At 39.9% G+C, this 18,106-nt stretch overlaps 1 protein-coding gene and 2 long non-coding RNA genes across 12 annotated transcripts in view; 1 reads left to right on the top strand and 2 right to left on the bottom strand.

Annotated features, from left to right (window-relative positions):
- Positions 1 to 18,106, bottom strand: part of LOC138965148 (chorion peroxidase-like) — a 276,867-nt gene that overhangs the window by 11,574 nt on the left and 247,187 nt on the right. The window contains exons 5-9 of the mRNA XM_070337271.1: positions 5,436 to 5,676; positions 3,874 to 4,034; positions 3,256 to 3,411; positions 2,747 to 2,934; positions 375 to 608 (exon numbers count right to left, since the gene is read on the bottom strand). Of these exons, the coding sequence (XP_070193372.1) occupies positions 375 to 608; positions 2,747 to 2,934; positions 3,256 to 3,411; positions 3,874 to 4,034; positions 5,436 to 5,676 (980 nt within the window). The remainder of the gene's footprint in view (positions 1 to 374; positions 609 to 2,746; positions 2,935 to 3,255; positions 3,412 to 3,873; positions 4,035 to 5,435; positions 5,677 to 18,106) is intronic.
- On the top strand, positions 7,554 to 10,644 carry LOC138965127 (uncharacterized). Of its 9 annotated transcripts, none has more exons than XR_011455317.1 (3): positions 7,554 to 7,645; positions 8,517 to 8,593; positions 10,447 to 10,644. It is a non-coding gene; the product is annotated as an uncharacterized lncRNA (long non-coding RNA). The 9 variants fall into 9 exon arrangements; XR_011455318.1 differs by lacking the exon at positions 7,554 to 7,645 and adding an exon at positions 7,682 to 7,821; XR_011455324.1 differs by lacking the exon at positions 7,554 to 7,645 and adding an exon at positions 7,700 to 7,722.
- LOC138965129 (uncharacterized) lies at positions 10,099 to 13,550 on the bottom strand. 2 transcript variants are annotated; one of them, XR_011455327.1, is made up of 3 exons: positions 13,327 to 13,550; positions 12,264 to 12,460; positions 10,099 to 10,525 (listed from the first exon to the last, which is right to left on the bottom strand). It is a non-coding gene; the product is annotated as an uncharacterized lncRNA (long non-coding RNA). The 2 variants fall into 2 exon arrangements; XR_011455326.1 differs by lacking the exon at positions 13,327 to 13,550 and having other exon boundaries at positions 12,264 to 12,734.

Raw genomic sequence — 18,106 nt, 5'->3', positions numbered from 1 at the left:
CGGTGTCATGAACTGAAACCTCTGCTGAGCAATCCTTCTCATTGAGGTCAATGCGCATGCGCCAATCTTTGACTTAAAAAATGCGACCCTTTGACCGAACGAACCATGGGTTAGGGTTAGGGTTAGGGTAAGGATAAGGGTTAGGGTTAGGTTGTTCACGACCTGATTAATCTCCGCATGTTAGCGCATGCGCATTGACCGCAATGAGAAAGATTGTTCAGGCAGAGTTTTCAGTCCGTGACACCGGCAATCAAAGTGTTGACTTAGATGTTGACAGTGCTTGTCGAATAGCTAGATTTGTAGAACAATGACTGTCTATCTGTGTGAAATGTCATGTCGGTGTCCAAAATGCAAATAAGGTGTGATGTCCTCACCCTGAGCGCGTGCGCCTGGTCAGTCACCATCATGTCGCTAAGTAAGGTGTGTCCGTACCGGAATGCGGCGCTCGCGAACTCATCAGACACCCTGGGGTCCACGTCCCGGTCAAAGGCCACCCGCTGGCCGGTGGACAGATTGTACCGTGCCGTGAATGCGGGTCCGACGATGAGCGGGATGTACTCCGTGTAGACGACGTTCTGCCACACCGCGCCCAGCACCTTGCGCACCTCCTGGCACGTGCAACACACACGGCAACAGATTAGGTCAGTATCTTCACAAAAGACAAACTCCGGTAATAACTCGGGTTGATATTAACGCAAGGCACAAACCGCTCGCTGATTAAAATTCATTTAATTATGTTGCATAGTTTCGGAGCAGTTTTGAGAAAATAACTGCAGGTGTTTCTAAATTACAGTACAGGCATAATTATGTTCGAACATCGTCTAGTGTGCGTCAGTATCTTCACGAGTCCAGAGGCCCACAAGGCGGGGCATAATTATGTATGATAATGATTTGCCTTGTGTACAACATTATGATTTACCCGGTGCAGACTCCACGCTTCGTATAGTAAAAACACCAGCTCTGGCCAGGCTGTTTACATGAAAAAAGATCACGACATCCCCCCCCCCCCCCCCCCCCACTTAGACATATACCAAAAATCGATATTATGACTGCTTCCTGTGATGAGTTGCATTTTTTTAATGATTTAATTTATCATAACTCACTAACAATCCCCACTGAGCACTGAGAGTAAGCACACAGGCTGTTCATTTTTGTAATGTGACCAAGCGGAGGGATCGTCTCATTCCGTGTAAAAGCCTGATCAGATCTGAGACTGGCAGCCGAACTGCTTACATGAGACGGAGTATATCTTTAACTTCTGTCTATTCTTTCTGAGAGTGTTATGAACGGAAGCGGTTTACAATCATTGAATACGGATATAACATGAGCTAATTATGAACGAGAGGCAGGCGTTCTTTGAAATCGAACAGAACGAAAGAAGGGATGCCACTCAGATTAGTCTAGCATGAACAAGTTACAACAGTTGTTTCCCTTTGAACACAAACTCTCTATGGTCACGTCGCTTCGGAATAAATACATAAATAAATAAATAGGGTATAATTCCAAAAGTACGAGGCTAAAGTTGTTGATTAATATAAAACACAGTCACTACATTCCTTATATCTTGTCGATTTCAAAAAGCAATAACAACAACAACGTTATATGTGCCTGCAATGCTTGTTAACCCGTGATTTGTAAAAATGTAAAAATTGTTACAAATCACGGTACAAATCATGTTTTTGCGCCCAATATTTTCTTGTCATCTATAAAGTCAAGGGATAAAAACGAAATCCCTTGACTTTTGGGGTAGCGCGACTCTGTTAATTTTAAGATTTTTTTTTCATTTTTTTTTCATTACTGGGATGTCCCATCGTTGGGAAATTCCGGTCGCTTCCTCACAGTGGAAAGCTAGCAGTGACAGAGTCGAGACTCGTGGTGTATGTGTGTGTGTGTGTGTGTGTGTGTGTGTGTGTGTGTGTGTGTGTGTGTGTGTGTGTGTGTGTGTGTGTGTGTGTAGAGCGATTCAGACTAAACTACTGGACCGATCTTTATGAAATTTGACATGAGAGTTTCTGGGAATGATATCCCCGGACGTTTTTTTTCTTCATTTTTTCGATAAATGTCTTTGATGACGTCATATCCGGCTTTTTGTAAAGGTTGAGGCGGCACTGTCACACCCTCATGTTTCAATCAAATTGATTGAAATTTTGGCCAAGCAATCTTCGACAAAGGCCGGACTTCGGTATTGCATTTCAGTTTGGTGGCTTAAAAATTAATTAATGACTTTGGTCATTACAAATCTGAAAATTGTAAAAAAAAAATTTTTATAAAACGATTCAAATTTACGTTCATCTTATTCTTCATCATTTTCTGATTCCAAAAACATATAAATATGTTATATTTGGATTAAAAACAAGCTCTGAAAATTAAAAATATAAAAATTATGATTAAAATTAAATTTCTGAAATCGTTTTAAAAACAATTTCATCTTATTCCTTGTCAGTTCCTGATTCCAAAAACATATAGATATGATATGTTTGGATTAAAAACACGCTCAGAAAGTTAAAACGAAGAGAGGTACAGTAAAGCGTGCTATGAAGCACAGCGCAACCGCTGCCGCGCCAAACGGGCTCGTCACTTTCACTGCCTTTTGCACTAGCGGCGGACTACGTTCAGTTTCATTCTGTGAGTTCCACAGCTTGACTAAATGTAGTAATTTCGCCTTACGCGACTTGTTATTAGTGTATCGTGATTCAATGGAGTAATATATCTTGTTTTAACACAGTTGTTAAGAAACCCACATTACCTGATAATAGATTTCCAACACGCTTTTTGGTGCTTTCAGCAGATATTTTTCCACATCGCCTTTTTTGAAAGCTCTGTCTTTACGTTTCAGAACGGCTTTGGCCAGCTTGCGTACCAGACGGTTGTGTTCGAGATGAAGCACGGTGTGCATGGCCGTCAGCCCCGGATGTTCGTTTACACGATCATCACCTGCACGGAAACAGCAATGATAGTACATGACCATACATACTGTATTTATGATTATAAAGGATAAATATATAAATAGGTAAAAAAAATACATAAATAAAAAAAATACATAAATAAATAAATAAATAAATACATAACTAAGATAATTTATAACTAAAAAAAAAAAATGCTTGAATAAGTAAACACATGAACAAATGGACAAACAATATGTAACTGAATACATATCCAAGTTATAGTGATTGCATAATCAACTCTTCATCGACAGACTAAACCGATAGAGACTGAGCTTCACACACGATCAATACAAGGTTGTGTTTATCTTACCAGCCAAGGCACAGAAGTGGACGGAAGGCGAGTTGATGATGCACGTAGTGTTTTCCCCTTCCGGCAGTCTCTCCTCATTACGGAATTTTTTGGTTTTGAGCAGAGCCCCCTTGCCTTTCAGTGTCCTCAGTTGCTTGGCCCTCTCCTCGCTGCTCCCTGGAAAGTAATACAAAAATAAAGATAAAATGTGATGACATTATTTTGTAACAAAATGTATTTACAAATTGACATAAATTCAAACATACCATTTGACAAATGAAATTAAAACAATCACTTTTTACATGTATATTAGCACTAAACACATAAATCATCATAATACATGATGCACAACGTTTCACGCTTACATCACATTGTAAAACACTTCTAATCACACAATAGCAAATCGCCGATCTGTCCCTTCCGATGCAGATAGTCGTCCTGATCCACACAGGTACCACTCTTCTATCAATGCTCGTCTATGCCAGTCTCATACTTCTTATTTGCGCGCACGCACGCGCATATACAACAACACGCTAAAACACACATACACACACACACACACACACACACACACACACACACACACACACACGCACACTCACATACACACACTCACACATAGTATACTTGCTAACTGACCATAGACAATGCTGGCATCGATAAAAGAGGTGAGAGAGTTGACATGTCTTCTTGGCTGAGGTACGGTACCGTCCGCATTCTCTACTGGTTCGGAACGAACAAACTCCATGCATCCCTGGAAGTGGGGGTCGCCCGCTGGGATCTCGATAGGAAAGCATTCACTGGCGACAACACAAATTAAAAGCAAGGTAAGGCCAGGCAAGGCAAAACAATGTGTGTATTGTTAAATTCGGCCACAAAATAAGTTTTGTGTGTCATATTAGCTGTTTAATAATCCTGTTATTTAATTTGAATTTCCTGTGATGAAAAAGGGATTTGTTCTGGCAATTTTTCGCCATTTGTGAATGCAATGTTTTGACGAGGGTACCAGTTTCCAATGCACACACAAAAATCACATATATGTAAGACTTAATATGCAAAATTCCTAAGTTTAAACATAGCCTACACAGAAGACACAACAAATTCATTCATTCATCAATAACAGGTCATAGAAGAAAGAAAGTTAGATATAAAGAGAGAAACAAACAAACAAACAAACAAAGAGAGAAAGAAAGAAAGAAAGAAAGAAACGAACAAAAAACCCCAGAAAAGACAAGAAAGGGAAGAAAACATAACACAGAAGTATTGCAGAAATACAACAAGTCGCGTAAGGCGAAAATACAATATTTAGTCAAGTAGCTGTCGAACTCACAGAATGAAACTGAACGCAATGCAACGCAGCAAGACCGTATACTCGTGGTCCACCGCTCACGGCATAGGCAGTGAAATTGACAAGAAGAGCGGGGTAGTGGTTGCATAGCACGCTTTTCTGTACCTCTCTTCGTTTTAACTTTCTGAGCGTGTTTTTAATCCAAACATATCATATCTATATGTTTTTGGAATCAGGAACCGACAAGGAATAAGATGAAAGTGTTTTTAAATTGATTTGGAATATTTAATTTTGATAATAATTTTTATATATTTAATTTTCAGAGCTTGTTTTTAATCCGAATATAACATATTTATATGTTTTTGGAATCAGCAAATGATGGAGAATAAGATAAACGTAAATTTGGATCGTTTGATAAATTTTTATTTTTTTTTACAATTTTCAGATTTTTAATGACCAAAGTCATTAATTAATTTTTAAGCCACCAAGCTGAAATGCAATACCGAAGTCCGGGCTTCGTCGAAGATTACTTGACCAAAATTTCAACCAATTTGGTTGAAAAATGAGGGCGTGACAGTGCCGCCTCAACTTTCACGAAAAGCCGGATATGACGTCATCAAAGACATTTATCAAAAAAATGAAAAAAACGTTCGGGGATTTCATACCCAGGAACTCTCATGTCAAATTTCATAAAGATCGGTCCAGTAGTTTAGTCTGAATCGCTCTGCTCTACACACACACACACACACACACACACACACACACACACACACACACACACACACACACACACGCACAGACAGACAGACACACATACACCACGACCCTCGTTTCGATTCCCCCTCGATGTTAAAATATTTAGTCAAAACTTGACTAAATATAAAAACCAAACAAATGCTGTAAAACAAATTACTGGTTTCGGGGTTCGTGGTAGTCGTTAGACGTATTACAACATCGTATGGTGTCGTCCCTCTCGGTAGGCACGGGGATAGCCGTCATGTCATGGTCAAGAATCTGACCGATCTGCACCAGCAGCAAGGTGAACTCTGTCTCCCTGACCTTTGGCCAGTGCACCGCCCTACTGACCGCACGTGCACCTGGCAGGGGGACAGCCGGTTTGATGCTGGACATTGTTCTCGGACCACTGTCGTGACCTGTAGGCAGAGGATAGAGTGTGTTGGGACATTGTCACTGCGAAAAAGGAGCCAAGTTGAGATCGATTTGTGAGAATGGGAAAAGCGTGGAATATTTGTGCTTAATATTATTTTGTTTGGACCTAGCTATTGATGTGTACATTGTTGTTAAACAGTTGTTTGTTGTATGTTTATCAAAGTTTGCTAGTGTAGTTCGTGTCCGTCTGTAGATGTTAGTTTCTTTGTTAGTCCTGTGTTGACAACTCTTCGACAAGCGCGTAGAACTGTACCCACGGAATACGCGCTATATAAGCTTCCTATTCATTGATTGATTGATTGATTGATTGAGATCAAGTTTGTGCAAATCCGCAAAACACCTGTTGTGTGCTGTGATGGTTTTTCTCTCTTCGGATAGAGCAAGATTGAAAGCCAATAATGGTTGTTTATATTGTAAACGTTTTTATCGTACCTGTCCATTGTGATAACGAATGCGCTGATAGATGTTTCTTGGGGAGGGGGGGCAGGAGGAGAGATGTTCAATAAGTACAATTATGTGACCTGTATGAATCATTCCGCCCAGCACACTCACCCCCACCCCACCCTGTCAAAATGTATCTTGTGTTTATTCAATTTAAACGTCTTGCGTCTCGCTCTCGTGAACACACGCAGCTTACTTCACTAAAGCCCCGGTCCCACTGTGGCGAATCTTGACAGCGAACAACAACGATATGGGATTCGTGGAGAAAATCGGCGAGGTCGTTGTGGTTCGTATTTCTGCGTTCTTGTTCGGCCAAGTTTTCGCAAACATTTGTGGCAAACATCGTTGTCGCAAAATCGCAGTCATTCGTTGTGGTTCGCCAAAATAGTCGTGATAGTGGGACCTAGGCTTAAACATATAGTGTCCACGCCGCCATTTTGGAGTTTTTTTTGTCGAATTCGGCCGATTTGAAGAATTTGGGGAATCTAGTGTACCTTAATTAAGACGCACCTGGCCCGGTTTGCTCAATAAAGCATCACAAGTATGCTAAATAATTAATTAAACATGATTAAACTGGCGACTGCTCTCCACCATTTGAAGATTAAAATTGGCCGTCATAGACTGGTTTTCGTCGCGAGCGTGCCGTTTTCATGACGACCCAAAACAATGGCGGATGGGATGTAAGAAATCGACTCAAGGTGGTTCAGAAAGCAGCAGACTGACTGGGAACGACACAGAATCACGAGAAAGTCATGCTCGACGCACAAAATGCAAAGTTATCAACACGCGGCACAGGGCCGGACTACCGGGGGGGTTATGGGGGTTGCGCAACCCCCCCCTAGCCTAAACATGTACCTTACTTATTTAATTTTTTTTTTATTATTGCTTATTTTATGCTGTTTCATGCAAGGAGCGACCATTTTCCTATCAATATGACCTACCCGTCAGCTTCAGGGGGCTTCGCCCCCTGACCCCCACAACGAGGGGGGGGGGTGGGTTCTAGGGTTTCCGGACCCCCCCCCCCCCAGCCAAAAAATAAAAATATTGAATGAGGTATGCATTTCTTTATTTTACATTGAGTTTCAATTTTTGGGGTATTAATCAGTGACAAAATCTGCTGCCTGAAACTGGTAATGATCATCCTCAGAATGCACCAGATTGCACCATTTTGCATCCTTTTTTTCAAAATTTTCCGGGGGGGCATGCCCCCGGACCCCCCTAGCAAGCTAGGCGCTTCGCGCCGTCGGCTCGGCGCTTCGCGCCTTCACACCTATATTTTCACAATATACTTTTGAAAAAAAACAGTCATAAAATGAACTGATCCGCCCCTGCCGCCAGAGGGGACATGCATCCCCCTGGGCCACCACTGGCAACCCCCCCCCCTCCTCTTCGCCTAGTCCGGCCCTGCGGCAAGCAGTGGGAAAGTTGGATTGAACTGCATGAGTGTTACCATCGTGTGGCGGTGTGAGCTGACTACTCACGACGCAGAGCTCTCTCCTGCTGCCGGGATTTGTAAGTAAAGCAAGTGTTGTGTAGACTTTGGACAGACCTAGACAAATGTTGCTGCCGTTTTGTCTGTGTGTCTGCTGGTGTGTTGAGCGAATGAAGCATCCATCAAGCGAGTGCACGAACGTGTAGTGTGCAGGGTCGATTGAGTCCAGTTTTGGTTTGAACACGGACACGCCACGGTGTGTGTCACTGTGTGTGTGTGTCTGTGCACTGCACAGGAGCTTGTATCAAAGTGCCGGTCGATCATTATTTACTCCTTCATCCCTACAGTCTTCTTACAACTACATACTACGCATTCGCTAGCCTAGTAAGGGCGTACATGCAGGACTAAATAATGATCAACTGGCGGTTGGGTACAAGCTCCTGTGGTGCACTGTATAGGACTGGAGACTGAGACTGACACTGTGACAGACAGAGTAGGTAATCCCCCTAAAAATTGTTTTGAGATGGAAAAAGTAAGGTCAGTCAGCACAGTCTTTGGATGTAGTGCAACAGAAAATGTTATTTATAACTGACATTTTATATTGTCAGCGGTATGAGTTTTTCTGTGCCTAAAGTTTTTAATGTTGTCACAGTGATTTTGCAGGAAAAACTATGATTGAAGCTTATTGTAAGGCTTTGTGAAAGGGTAACTTTTTAACGAAGAACACATTCTTCCTCGGACAGCGTTCATTGAAGCAAACACTAAATGCGGCAGAATCTCATTCATCCTTTCTTTTTTAACTGCCATTTTTAAGTGTCGCTGTGCATGTTGAAAGCTTCATGTTCAGAACTGATGTTGCTGTAGAACTGTATGTAATTGGCCAGCCTTTGGTTTACACTTAGTGGTTTATATGTTGCTATAATTACTAAAACTATTTTTTTTTATTTTCAGGGGAAAAGCACCCGGACATCAAACATTCTTGCAATGTGTGGCAATAATGGTTTAAAATATTTCGGACAAAGCTCAAGGTGAGTTTAAATGTTCATAATTCTGATGTAAGTCAAGCTTATCTTTTATCTTGAGTAACTATCTCTGTCATGTCTCTCTCAGGCTGCGCGACCGACAGGAACCGATTCCTTGAGTGTGGCCAATTGTTCCCCATTTCTGGTTCACTTGAGCTGCAGGCAATTTTGTTGAGTGATTAAAAGTTATGGATTCTTTAAAAAGGTGTACGTTTGAGGATAAGACACTGTCAAAGTTTTGAAACAGTATTTTTCTTCTTCATGGTTATAAAAAAACTGCAGCACCTGTGTTCAATTTCTGAAGATGCATTATTACTACAGTGGCACCCCCCTTTTACGACCTCAAACAATCTGAGAAAATCGAGTCTAAAAAAGGAACGAGTCTTAAAATGGGGGTAATTTTACAGAGGTTATGAACAGAAAATGTGAGAAAACAAGGTCTTAAAAAGAAGGGAGTTTTAAATTGGGGGTTATTATTTGATCATATTTTGTCTATTTTTATCATTGCATCTTTGCTACAGAAATGTATGGTTACATCTTGACCAAAAGTCAATTATTATCAATAAAGCAAACAACATGCGCACACAAAAACATACTCAATTGTCAAGAACAGTGTCTATTTTATTCCATGTAGATCTCAAATCCACAGGCACACATCCTCTGCACAGTTCAAAGGTGCTACACATGAAACTATTCTTGGAATTCGAGCACTTTTCAGCACATGTATATATTTGTTTTGCACAAGGTTTACTAGACCTGTGAATTCAACGCATCAATACACTTTCAGGACTCTTCCCCAGACTTTAATGCTCATGTCAGCTGTTTCCATGCACAAATAGTCACCCTGTATGTATCTTTCGCTTGATATGCAAGTGTCTAAACAGAAAGAAAAAACACTAAAAACCAAACACAAAAATTCATTCAGTGAGAGTGAATGTACACACATCCTAAAAAACACGAAATGAATAGTCATTCTGTCAGTCATTGATACTGATCCAAGACATTGATGTGACGAAGAAAGGGGTAAGTTTATTTTAGAAAGCTAAAATCTTTCAGAGGGAAATGGTGTTATCAAACACTGGTCGTTTCACATGCTCCCTGTAAATCACTGAAAGCAGACCTCTTCAACTTCAGAAGACCCTCCCTCGTCTTCTTTTTGAGGGGCTATCCAGAGATACTCCAGTGCCGAGAGTATGAAATAAATAAATATATAGCTGCCAGCGTTCTCTAGAATGAAAATGTCTCTACAATGTGCAGAACTGTGCACATAATAAAAAAACAAAAACACACACAACATATGTTCAAACACTGATCCAAATGTTGGGGGTGGGCGTTTACTAGGTACTAACGGCGCTTACAAGGTAGATTACAGTATATTAAAAAAGCAAAAAACAATATACATTATTTGTATTTTTGACCAAATTATGACATTTTACACGGTGAACAAGGACTGTCAATGTGTGTGTAAAATGTCATATTTTGGTCAAAAATACAAATAACATTTATGTATCGATTGGTTCTGGTTAGAATTCCTTTTAATTGTTTTTTTAATGTACAAACATGCACTATTTTGTAGTCTCAGCTGGCCGTCTAATATGGAATGTGACAGAGCATGTGTAAACCAACCCACACAGAAACGCACTTTGTTTAACACCACAATGTACTCCAATGCAGGCAACAAGGAAGAAAGTCAGTGTACTGGCCAGTTGGATCTATAATGTCATTCCTATGACCCATACACAGCAACTGCACATGGCAACTCTTACACCTTCACCCGAATAGCCAATATCTTTCCTCAATATAACTCTGAATGATGCGTATCGTTTGGCTTTATTGATCTTTCCCTCTTCTTCTTCCAGGACCAGGGCATCTTCAATCTCTTCTTTGTGTGTGGGCCAGTAGGAGCCTGCTGTCATCAAGCACCAGTGCCTTGAAGTCCTGGAGCATAAACAGAAAATCACCCATCAGTGAAGACACTTAATTCAAACTTCGAAAAGGGTTGAAAAAATTAACCAAATGCAAGAAAAAGTGTGAAAATAAAGAGTTACAGAAGAGTGTTTGTAATCTATTCATGTACGTAATGGATTGAAAGTGTGAGTAAAAGGTGGTGGTGGGTGGGAGAGGGGGGATGTGATATACCTGTGGGCATTGGCTTTCCAGATTTTTAGCATTCTGACACACTGACAAGTGTGAAAATGTGACGTGTTCTAGTGCTCCTGACGAGCAAAAGTGTCACACATCTTTAGCTACTTGGAATGAATGCCCAGTTTACCATTGCATTGTACAGTGAAACCCTAACTTTGCCCCCCCCCCCCTTTAAAAAAACACAACATTTGTCTTAAAAGACACTACTTTCTCAGATTCCTGTTTATAACCTCTATTCTAAGACATTCTGCTTTTCTTTGATTGAGTTTGCTGTATATATATATATATCTTAAAAGGGCTCCACTGTATCTCTAAATTTTTTCTCTACAAGAGGTATTGTAGCAGCATCTGTCAAGTGCTCAATCGCAAAAAGGTCAATTTGATATAATTATTCAATACTGATGTTTCAAGCTAAGCAGAACTGCTGTTTGACATGTGGTTGGAAAATGTGCTTCAGGGATTGTCTTGTTTAAAAAAAAAATTGAACAGGAAGGCAGACATCTATTTGAACTGCAAAGCAGACACAATTCAAAAACCTACACATCATTATTATGACTTCCTACATAACAGCATGATCATGGAATCTGTTAGCCAATGTGTCAGATCATAACGATCATTATGGAGGCAGAAATGATCCCCTCAATCTGTAAAATATCCTTCTTTACAAACAGCATACAGGTGTAGCTAAAACAGAATTCATATTACAGTGGAACCCCCTTTTACGATCTCCCAAAATCTGATAAAATCAGGTATTAAAAAGCAGGAAGTCTTAAAATGAAGGTGAATTTGCATAGGTTATGACCAGAAAATCTGAAAAGCAAGGTCTAAATATAGGGGAGATCTTGAATTGTAAAGGTTTTTAAAAGGGGGGGTTCACGGTACAGCACCCCAATTGTGAGGACTGTTCATTTATTTCCCTTTATGAGACACTAAAAGGTTGTGGGTACTGAAATTTAACTGCACAAAATATCTTGACAAAATCAGGATGCTGAAGCTGAATTTTCATTCTTTTTCAATATTTTTTGAAACCAGGAAATACACACATTCCCTAGAATGAAAAAAAAAGCACCGGTAATGTAATTTGTGACTGAGACCTAAAAACCTCACCGTTAGTCATTATTTCGACCTCACAAATCTTGCAGAATGATTGAGTTTGGAGGAGGCGTGGGGGTTGAGGGGGGGAAGTGGTGAGAGAAAGTACTTATAACTATAGTCCTGATTCACCTTCAAATTGTTTTTTGGGCCACCCAGACCACTAATTTACACCCCCACTTACACACAATTTTACTTATTTTACATTCCTAAAACACACACACATCCACACATAACAAATACACAACACGCACTGACTTTCTTGACATTGTTCAGTTGGATGAATGTAATTTCTTCATTTTCTGTGATAGCACTCTATTGCCAGTATTGGAATTCACAAAATTACCCTTGGCTCTAACATCATAAGTCTTTTTCTTTTAACTCCTGCACACAGAGAAAGTATCTATTAATATTATAAGTATAACTAGTCCTCACTTACCTTCAAATTGTTATTCGGATCAGCCTTCCCCTTGCCCAGCAAACCAATTTCAGTTTGAGAAGACTTGGACCAGTCCTTGCCTCTGCATTAGCTCACACCTCTGCTAATTCCTCTCCCTATCCTGCCTCGATGTGCACTTCTTGAAGTTGAACGAGCAGCCTGGCCGCTTGTTGTTTTGAATGTAAAACTTCCATAGCCTGAAAATAAAGACAAATGCTTGAAAAGAATACACTATATATTAATCAATCTCCCTTACAGTTAATGAGTTATTTGTAGCAAACTTCAATCATAATCAGGAAAAGCTCACTTGAGTTTTGACAGCTGGCACACAACGTTCACGCACACAACAGTACATAGTTTGTACTCTTTTTTTCACGTGTATACAAAAATACAATTTATATATGTGATTATATCACAAGCATAATACACACACACACACAAACACAAACACACACATAATCACACTCATGCACACAGTGACACACACACAGTCACATTCATGCACAGTGTGACACACACACACAGTGATATATACAAGTCTCTCTCACACACACACACACTACACACACACACACAACAAATGCACAAGACACTGATTTTATCGACATTGTTCAGAGGGATTAGTATAATTTCTTCTCTTTTGGGTTACTATTAGTATTATGAGAAAAGACAATTTTCAGAGCTCTCTATTTGTCTGAAACATGAATGTGCTTTGCTTCGAACTCTCGCACGTTTACTGTTCCCTGTGTTCCATCAGTGACATTAATGGAATTTGAAACAAATGCATAAGCTTATAAGTAAAAGCGCAACTTTAGAGACATATATTTGAAATGATCACCAACAGGCAACACATATATGTCCAAGATAATCTCAAATCTGACTGAGTAGACTACTGCTTCTAAACAAAGTACGAGCATGATCTTCGTCAGGGCTTTTTGACTCGCATCGATCGATTCATTTGCAGTCCTGCTGAGAGCAACTTGTACACTGATACTGACTTGTCCTATTGAAAGCTTTATTTCCTGTCAGACAACGTTAACTTAAGCTGGAAAATGACACACACCTTTTCAGACTGCAATGATCGCAGGAAGACGCCATTGTTGACACATTTGACAAGGGAAATCACCCAACCATTACAAGAGTGCTCTTTCCTTGGAATCTGTTACGACAATTAATTAGCTATCAAAACTGTTGAATTTGCAAAGTTAAGTTATTCCTCATGGATGGTAGCATTATTTGTAACGTAGAATCTTACGGTGATGCTTTGAAAGCGATCTGAAGGCCTTTTCCCGGCGGATACTATCATTTTAAAGATAGAGTCTCCACGCCGCCATCTTGGAGAGTTTTTTGCCGAATTGGGCCGATTTGAAGAGTTTGAGGAATCTAGTGTACCTTAATTAAGACGCACCTGGCTCGGTTTGCTCAATAAAGCACCAGAAGTATGCTAAATAATTAAATCAAAATGAGTAAATTGGCATTTGGTCGCGACCGAGCTCTCCACCATTTGAAGATTAAAATTGGCCGTCAAGACTGGTTTTCGCCTGCTGTCATGACAACTGGCAAAAAATGGCGGACGAACCGGACGTATCGCAAAGAGCTAGTTCATTTCTCAACGAAATTGAGTCCAGAATGAAAAGGAAACCAATGACAGAACCTGAACGGAAGCGACGCAGACGACACACTACAGCAGAACGCAACAAGCGAACCATATTCATAGGATATCAATGGGAACGATGGATACAGGAGGCTGTAAAAGTGTTTACAAACTTGTGTAACCGTTGGGGCAGAATCCGCCGATGAAGCGCTCGCAGAAATCCTGCTAGATTTGTAAGTACGACAATCCAAGTTCTTGTTGTGTAGATCTATACTTTTTCCTGGCCGAAGCCTCATTACATTTTTAATCAGTAATGCTTGCTGGTCCTGCCATTTCACGAAAATGGACCAGCCACTGTTTGTATGATGTATCCATGTGCACTTTCGTAAATTCCGTCACTTGACGAACTCAGAACTGTCATTTTCTTCACCGCGATACACAGTTCATTGCGAAGATCTTCCTCAGTAAATCGTTCAGATTCCACGTACGATTTGTTGTCAAGAAACAACTCAAACGAAAGTTTCAAATCAAACTCATCATCCTCCATCTTGCTTGTCGAAGCACCAAAGTACTGTATCGATGTAATGAATGCTTGATCAAGCGAGCGCATGCATACGTATTTTTTTTGGCTGTGGCGGCTGATTCTAGTTGTTATGTTTTCGGAACACAAAGTGATGCATTCTCAGTGAACGCACTATACAGGGCCCGCTTTGCTAGTGACACGCTTGGGTCCGCGCTATACTGTTAGGAGGGGGGGGGGGGGGGGGGGTAACGCCAAGAACCTATCGCCAGGCGAGTCTAACATCACTTACACATGGCTGTGCTTTGTGTACACGGGTGTATGAGACTGTCTAGCGCCACCATTGTTTCTGTTGCTATTTATAAACTATGACGTGGACATCATTTGTAAACATTGCCGAGCAGGATTTGTGCTCGGAACAGCTGATTCTGTGACGGTGTGCAGCCAAGAGGCATAAGTGAAACGGGAACAGTCATGAGGATGCAGACAGATTTTCAATACATTCATCATGTTCTCTTTTAGAAAATGAGAACAAAAAATAACAAGAGGAGAACTTCGAGAAGTAACAGGAGAATGTACGCAACAATAAGCTTTATTTTTAGGGGGATGGGTGTGTACGTGTTGGTGTGATTGTTCCTTTGTATATTTATCATTCATTTGTGTTTATACAGTGGATCCCACTTTTATAAGACCCCCCACTTTCAGACTCCTTTGACCTTCCATTTTAAGACATTGTTTACTCAGAATTTGTTTTCATAACCTCGTTAATTTACTCCCATTTAAAGACTCCCTCCTGTTCATGAACTGATTTTCTCAGATTTCATACTCATAGATCACATTCCTGTACTTATTTTTCAATATTCTTCCAGTGAGGTAAGCTGCATATAAAAAGGAATATATTACTCCCTACTTCAATACTTGTATACATAAATTGTCAAATTATTCAGCCAGGAAGGTGTTACAATCTTTTGAGAAGTTGGCAGGAGGCGCTCCATGCTTTGACTGAAGGAGTTCTGTACCTCCCAACTATTATTAAATAAAATAGCAGGGGGCCTAAAATGTAGTCATACGCTCTTCATGGTTTCTTTGTGTAAATCATGTGGAGAAAATTACATCTTTACATAGCGTATGATATGTTATGTAATACATGTGTATGTGCACAGATGCATATATTCAAAAACTCACACATACCTTTTTTTTCATTTACCAGTTACTATGCGAAGACACAAGAACAGCAATCTTCTACATCTATCAAGGCAACTGGCGGACGACAACCAGTGATGCAGGAGTCAGATGTTTCTTAATTTCATCTGTAGAGGAGTCGGTGTAAGTCAATAAATCTATAATTTGCACATTGCTGTCTCTGAACCAAATGAAATGGAAGAGTGAATGATGTTTTATTGTGTGTGTGTGTGTCAGAGTGTGTGTGTGTGTGTGCCTGTGTTTTCATTTGTTATTTAGACTATGTCATTAGTTTCAAAGAAATACATGCCGTAGAATGAGTGCAGGTGAGTGGTCATATTTTTAATTTGTTTAGTTTTCTATCAAGATCATGTGTATATAATATTTATTTGTATAAGCAAATCGGCCGGGATTGCATAAGCTGCCATTGGTTTGAAAATAACTTGTCTCTTTCTTTATTATTGCGTTTTTGCGGAGAAACAAATGGTTACAGTTAGAGGACAAGACAATTATTATTATTAATAAATGAAACAACAAATGCACACAAATATACTCAATTGACAAGAGCATTGTTCAATTTTATTTGATGTAAATCTCAAGACCACAGCCACACATTCTCTCTGAACAGTTTAAGGGGGAAAAACATGAAACTAGTGTCTGGATTCTAAATTTCACTGTTTGAGAGATCTCAATAACCCAGAGCCATTGTTGTATTACTTCCACAGCTGCACCATGTTGTCAATGAGCACTCTTGGCTGCTGTCGTATGACCAGGGACCTAGGGTATGCAGTCATGGAGACCTGCTTTGAAGGCTCTACAAGATGAGCAAATACTTCCTGAGAAACATCCCCAACTACTGAAATTTCAGGTACATATAATAACAGTTTTTGATCAGCAAAAAGGACACATTGTAACTCTTTCAGACTTTTTAGACTCGAATAAATGATAGTTCAAATTAAAGTTAAAATAAACATCAGTTCAGTCAAATTGTGGAAACTGTTAAAAAAATGTGAGTTGCGGGATAGATTGAATAAAAACTCTAAATGTAGAAAGTCTAGATAAATACAAAGAAAAAACATTTTTCCTGTGCTTCTTCAAAAATTCAAAAGCAGGGACTGTTTGTTCAAATTTGCTATGCTCTCTACCATCATCCTGAACTCAGGTCAAAATGAGTTCAGCTCATTCTCTCCCTGACAGGATGCCTTGAGTTTCCTTGTCTGGCAAGGAAACCGATATTTTTACATATTTAGAGCTTTATGTAATGTATTATAATTTACTAGTAATACCCGTGCTCCGCACGGGATTTTTTCTTCTTCATTAATTACAGAGTTAATTATGAATAAGCAACAACAAAAACGTGTTCAATGTGCAATGGCAAGCGCCTACAGAACAAAATGCCATACATTTATTGGAAGAGATAAAAAAAGGGCACAGTGGTGGATTGGCCATGACTTGTGCAGTGACAACAGTAACATATTAAATTTAGAAGTAATTGCGACAAAGTTACCCTAAAAAAGCGCTAGCACACACAGAACAAAATGTGATAAAACATCAAACCTAAGAAAAGGAGCGTTCAATGTGCAATGAACTGCAAACCATTTACACAGCAGCAAACATGTGACGCTTTCTGAAATTTCGGTCAATGTAGTGATATTTTCTTTTTACCCGGCTCGGCGCTTCAATACACTTTCTTTGTTTTCTTGCATAGCTGCTCGCCATTAGTAATGCAAGAATCTACAGCTTGGTGAAGACAGACAGTTACGAAGGAAAGGCTAAATGCGGCCAAACAAAAAAAGTGGCTACATTGACCGAAATCTCAGAAAATATGACACATGGGACTTTTGTTTGTTTGTTTATTTGTTGCTTAACGTCCAGCCGACTACGCAGAGCCATATCAGGACGAGGAAGGGGGGGATGAAGGGGCCACTTGTCAAGCGATTCCTGTTTACAAATGCACTAACCCATTACTTGTGTCCCAGCAGGCTTTAGTAAAACTAAATTAATACCTACTGGAAGATTACCAGTTTCCAGTATGTTAAAATAGGCTTAACCTATCTACTGCTGGACTTACATCAGAACACTAACAGATTAAACTATACATGAATCGCGAGACAAGCGGCAAGAGAAGAGATTTTTGGAAAAAATACAGGTAAATGAGCAAGAAGGCAGAAAAAAGAAAAGAATTCATGAAGAAAAAGAGAGCATGACAGGAAAGAGGAACCAAAAATCTACCTAACAGCAAACTAGAAAGCTCCTGCGGTTCCAAAAACAGGAGGGGCTTTTAATTTCATAACCGCAGTGCCCCACTGCGGGACACATGGGACTGGAGTGAAACAAACACATAAACACAGCATTAAATGATCAAATAGTGTGCACAGTACAAAAAAAGTTTGACACATTAGCAAATAGGAATGAAAAAGTAACCCAGTGGTAAATATACAGTGGGTTCTGTGAACAATAACAAATCATATAATTGGGAAAGAATAAAACAGCGTTAAATTGTGCCCTTTTCTTAGATTTCAGTCAATGTGGACAGTCTGAAAATTC

This window comes from Littorina saxatilis, linkage group LG4 (assembly GCF_037325665.1).
Source record: "Littorina saxatilis isolate snail1 linkage group LG4, US_GU_Lsax_2.0, whole genome shotgun sequence".
Lineage (NCBI taxonomy): Eukaryota > Metazoa > Mollusca > Gastropoda > Littorinimorpha > Littorinidae > Littorina > Littorina saxatilis.
The sequence above is the reverse complement of the archived record's forward strand: the minus strand, read 5'-3'. Positions and strand labels throughout refer to the sequence as shown.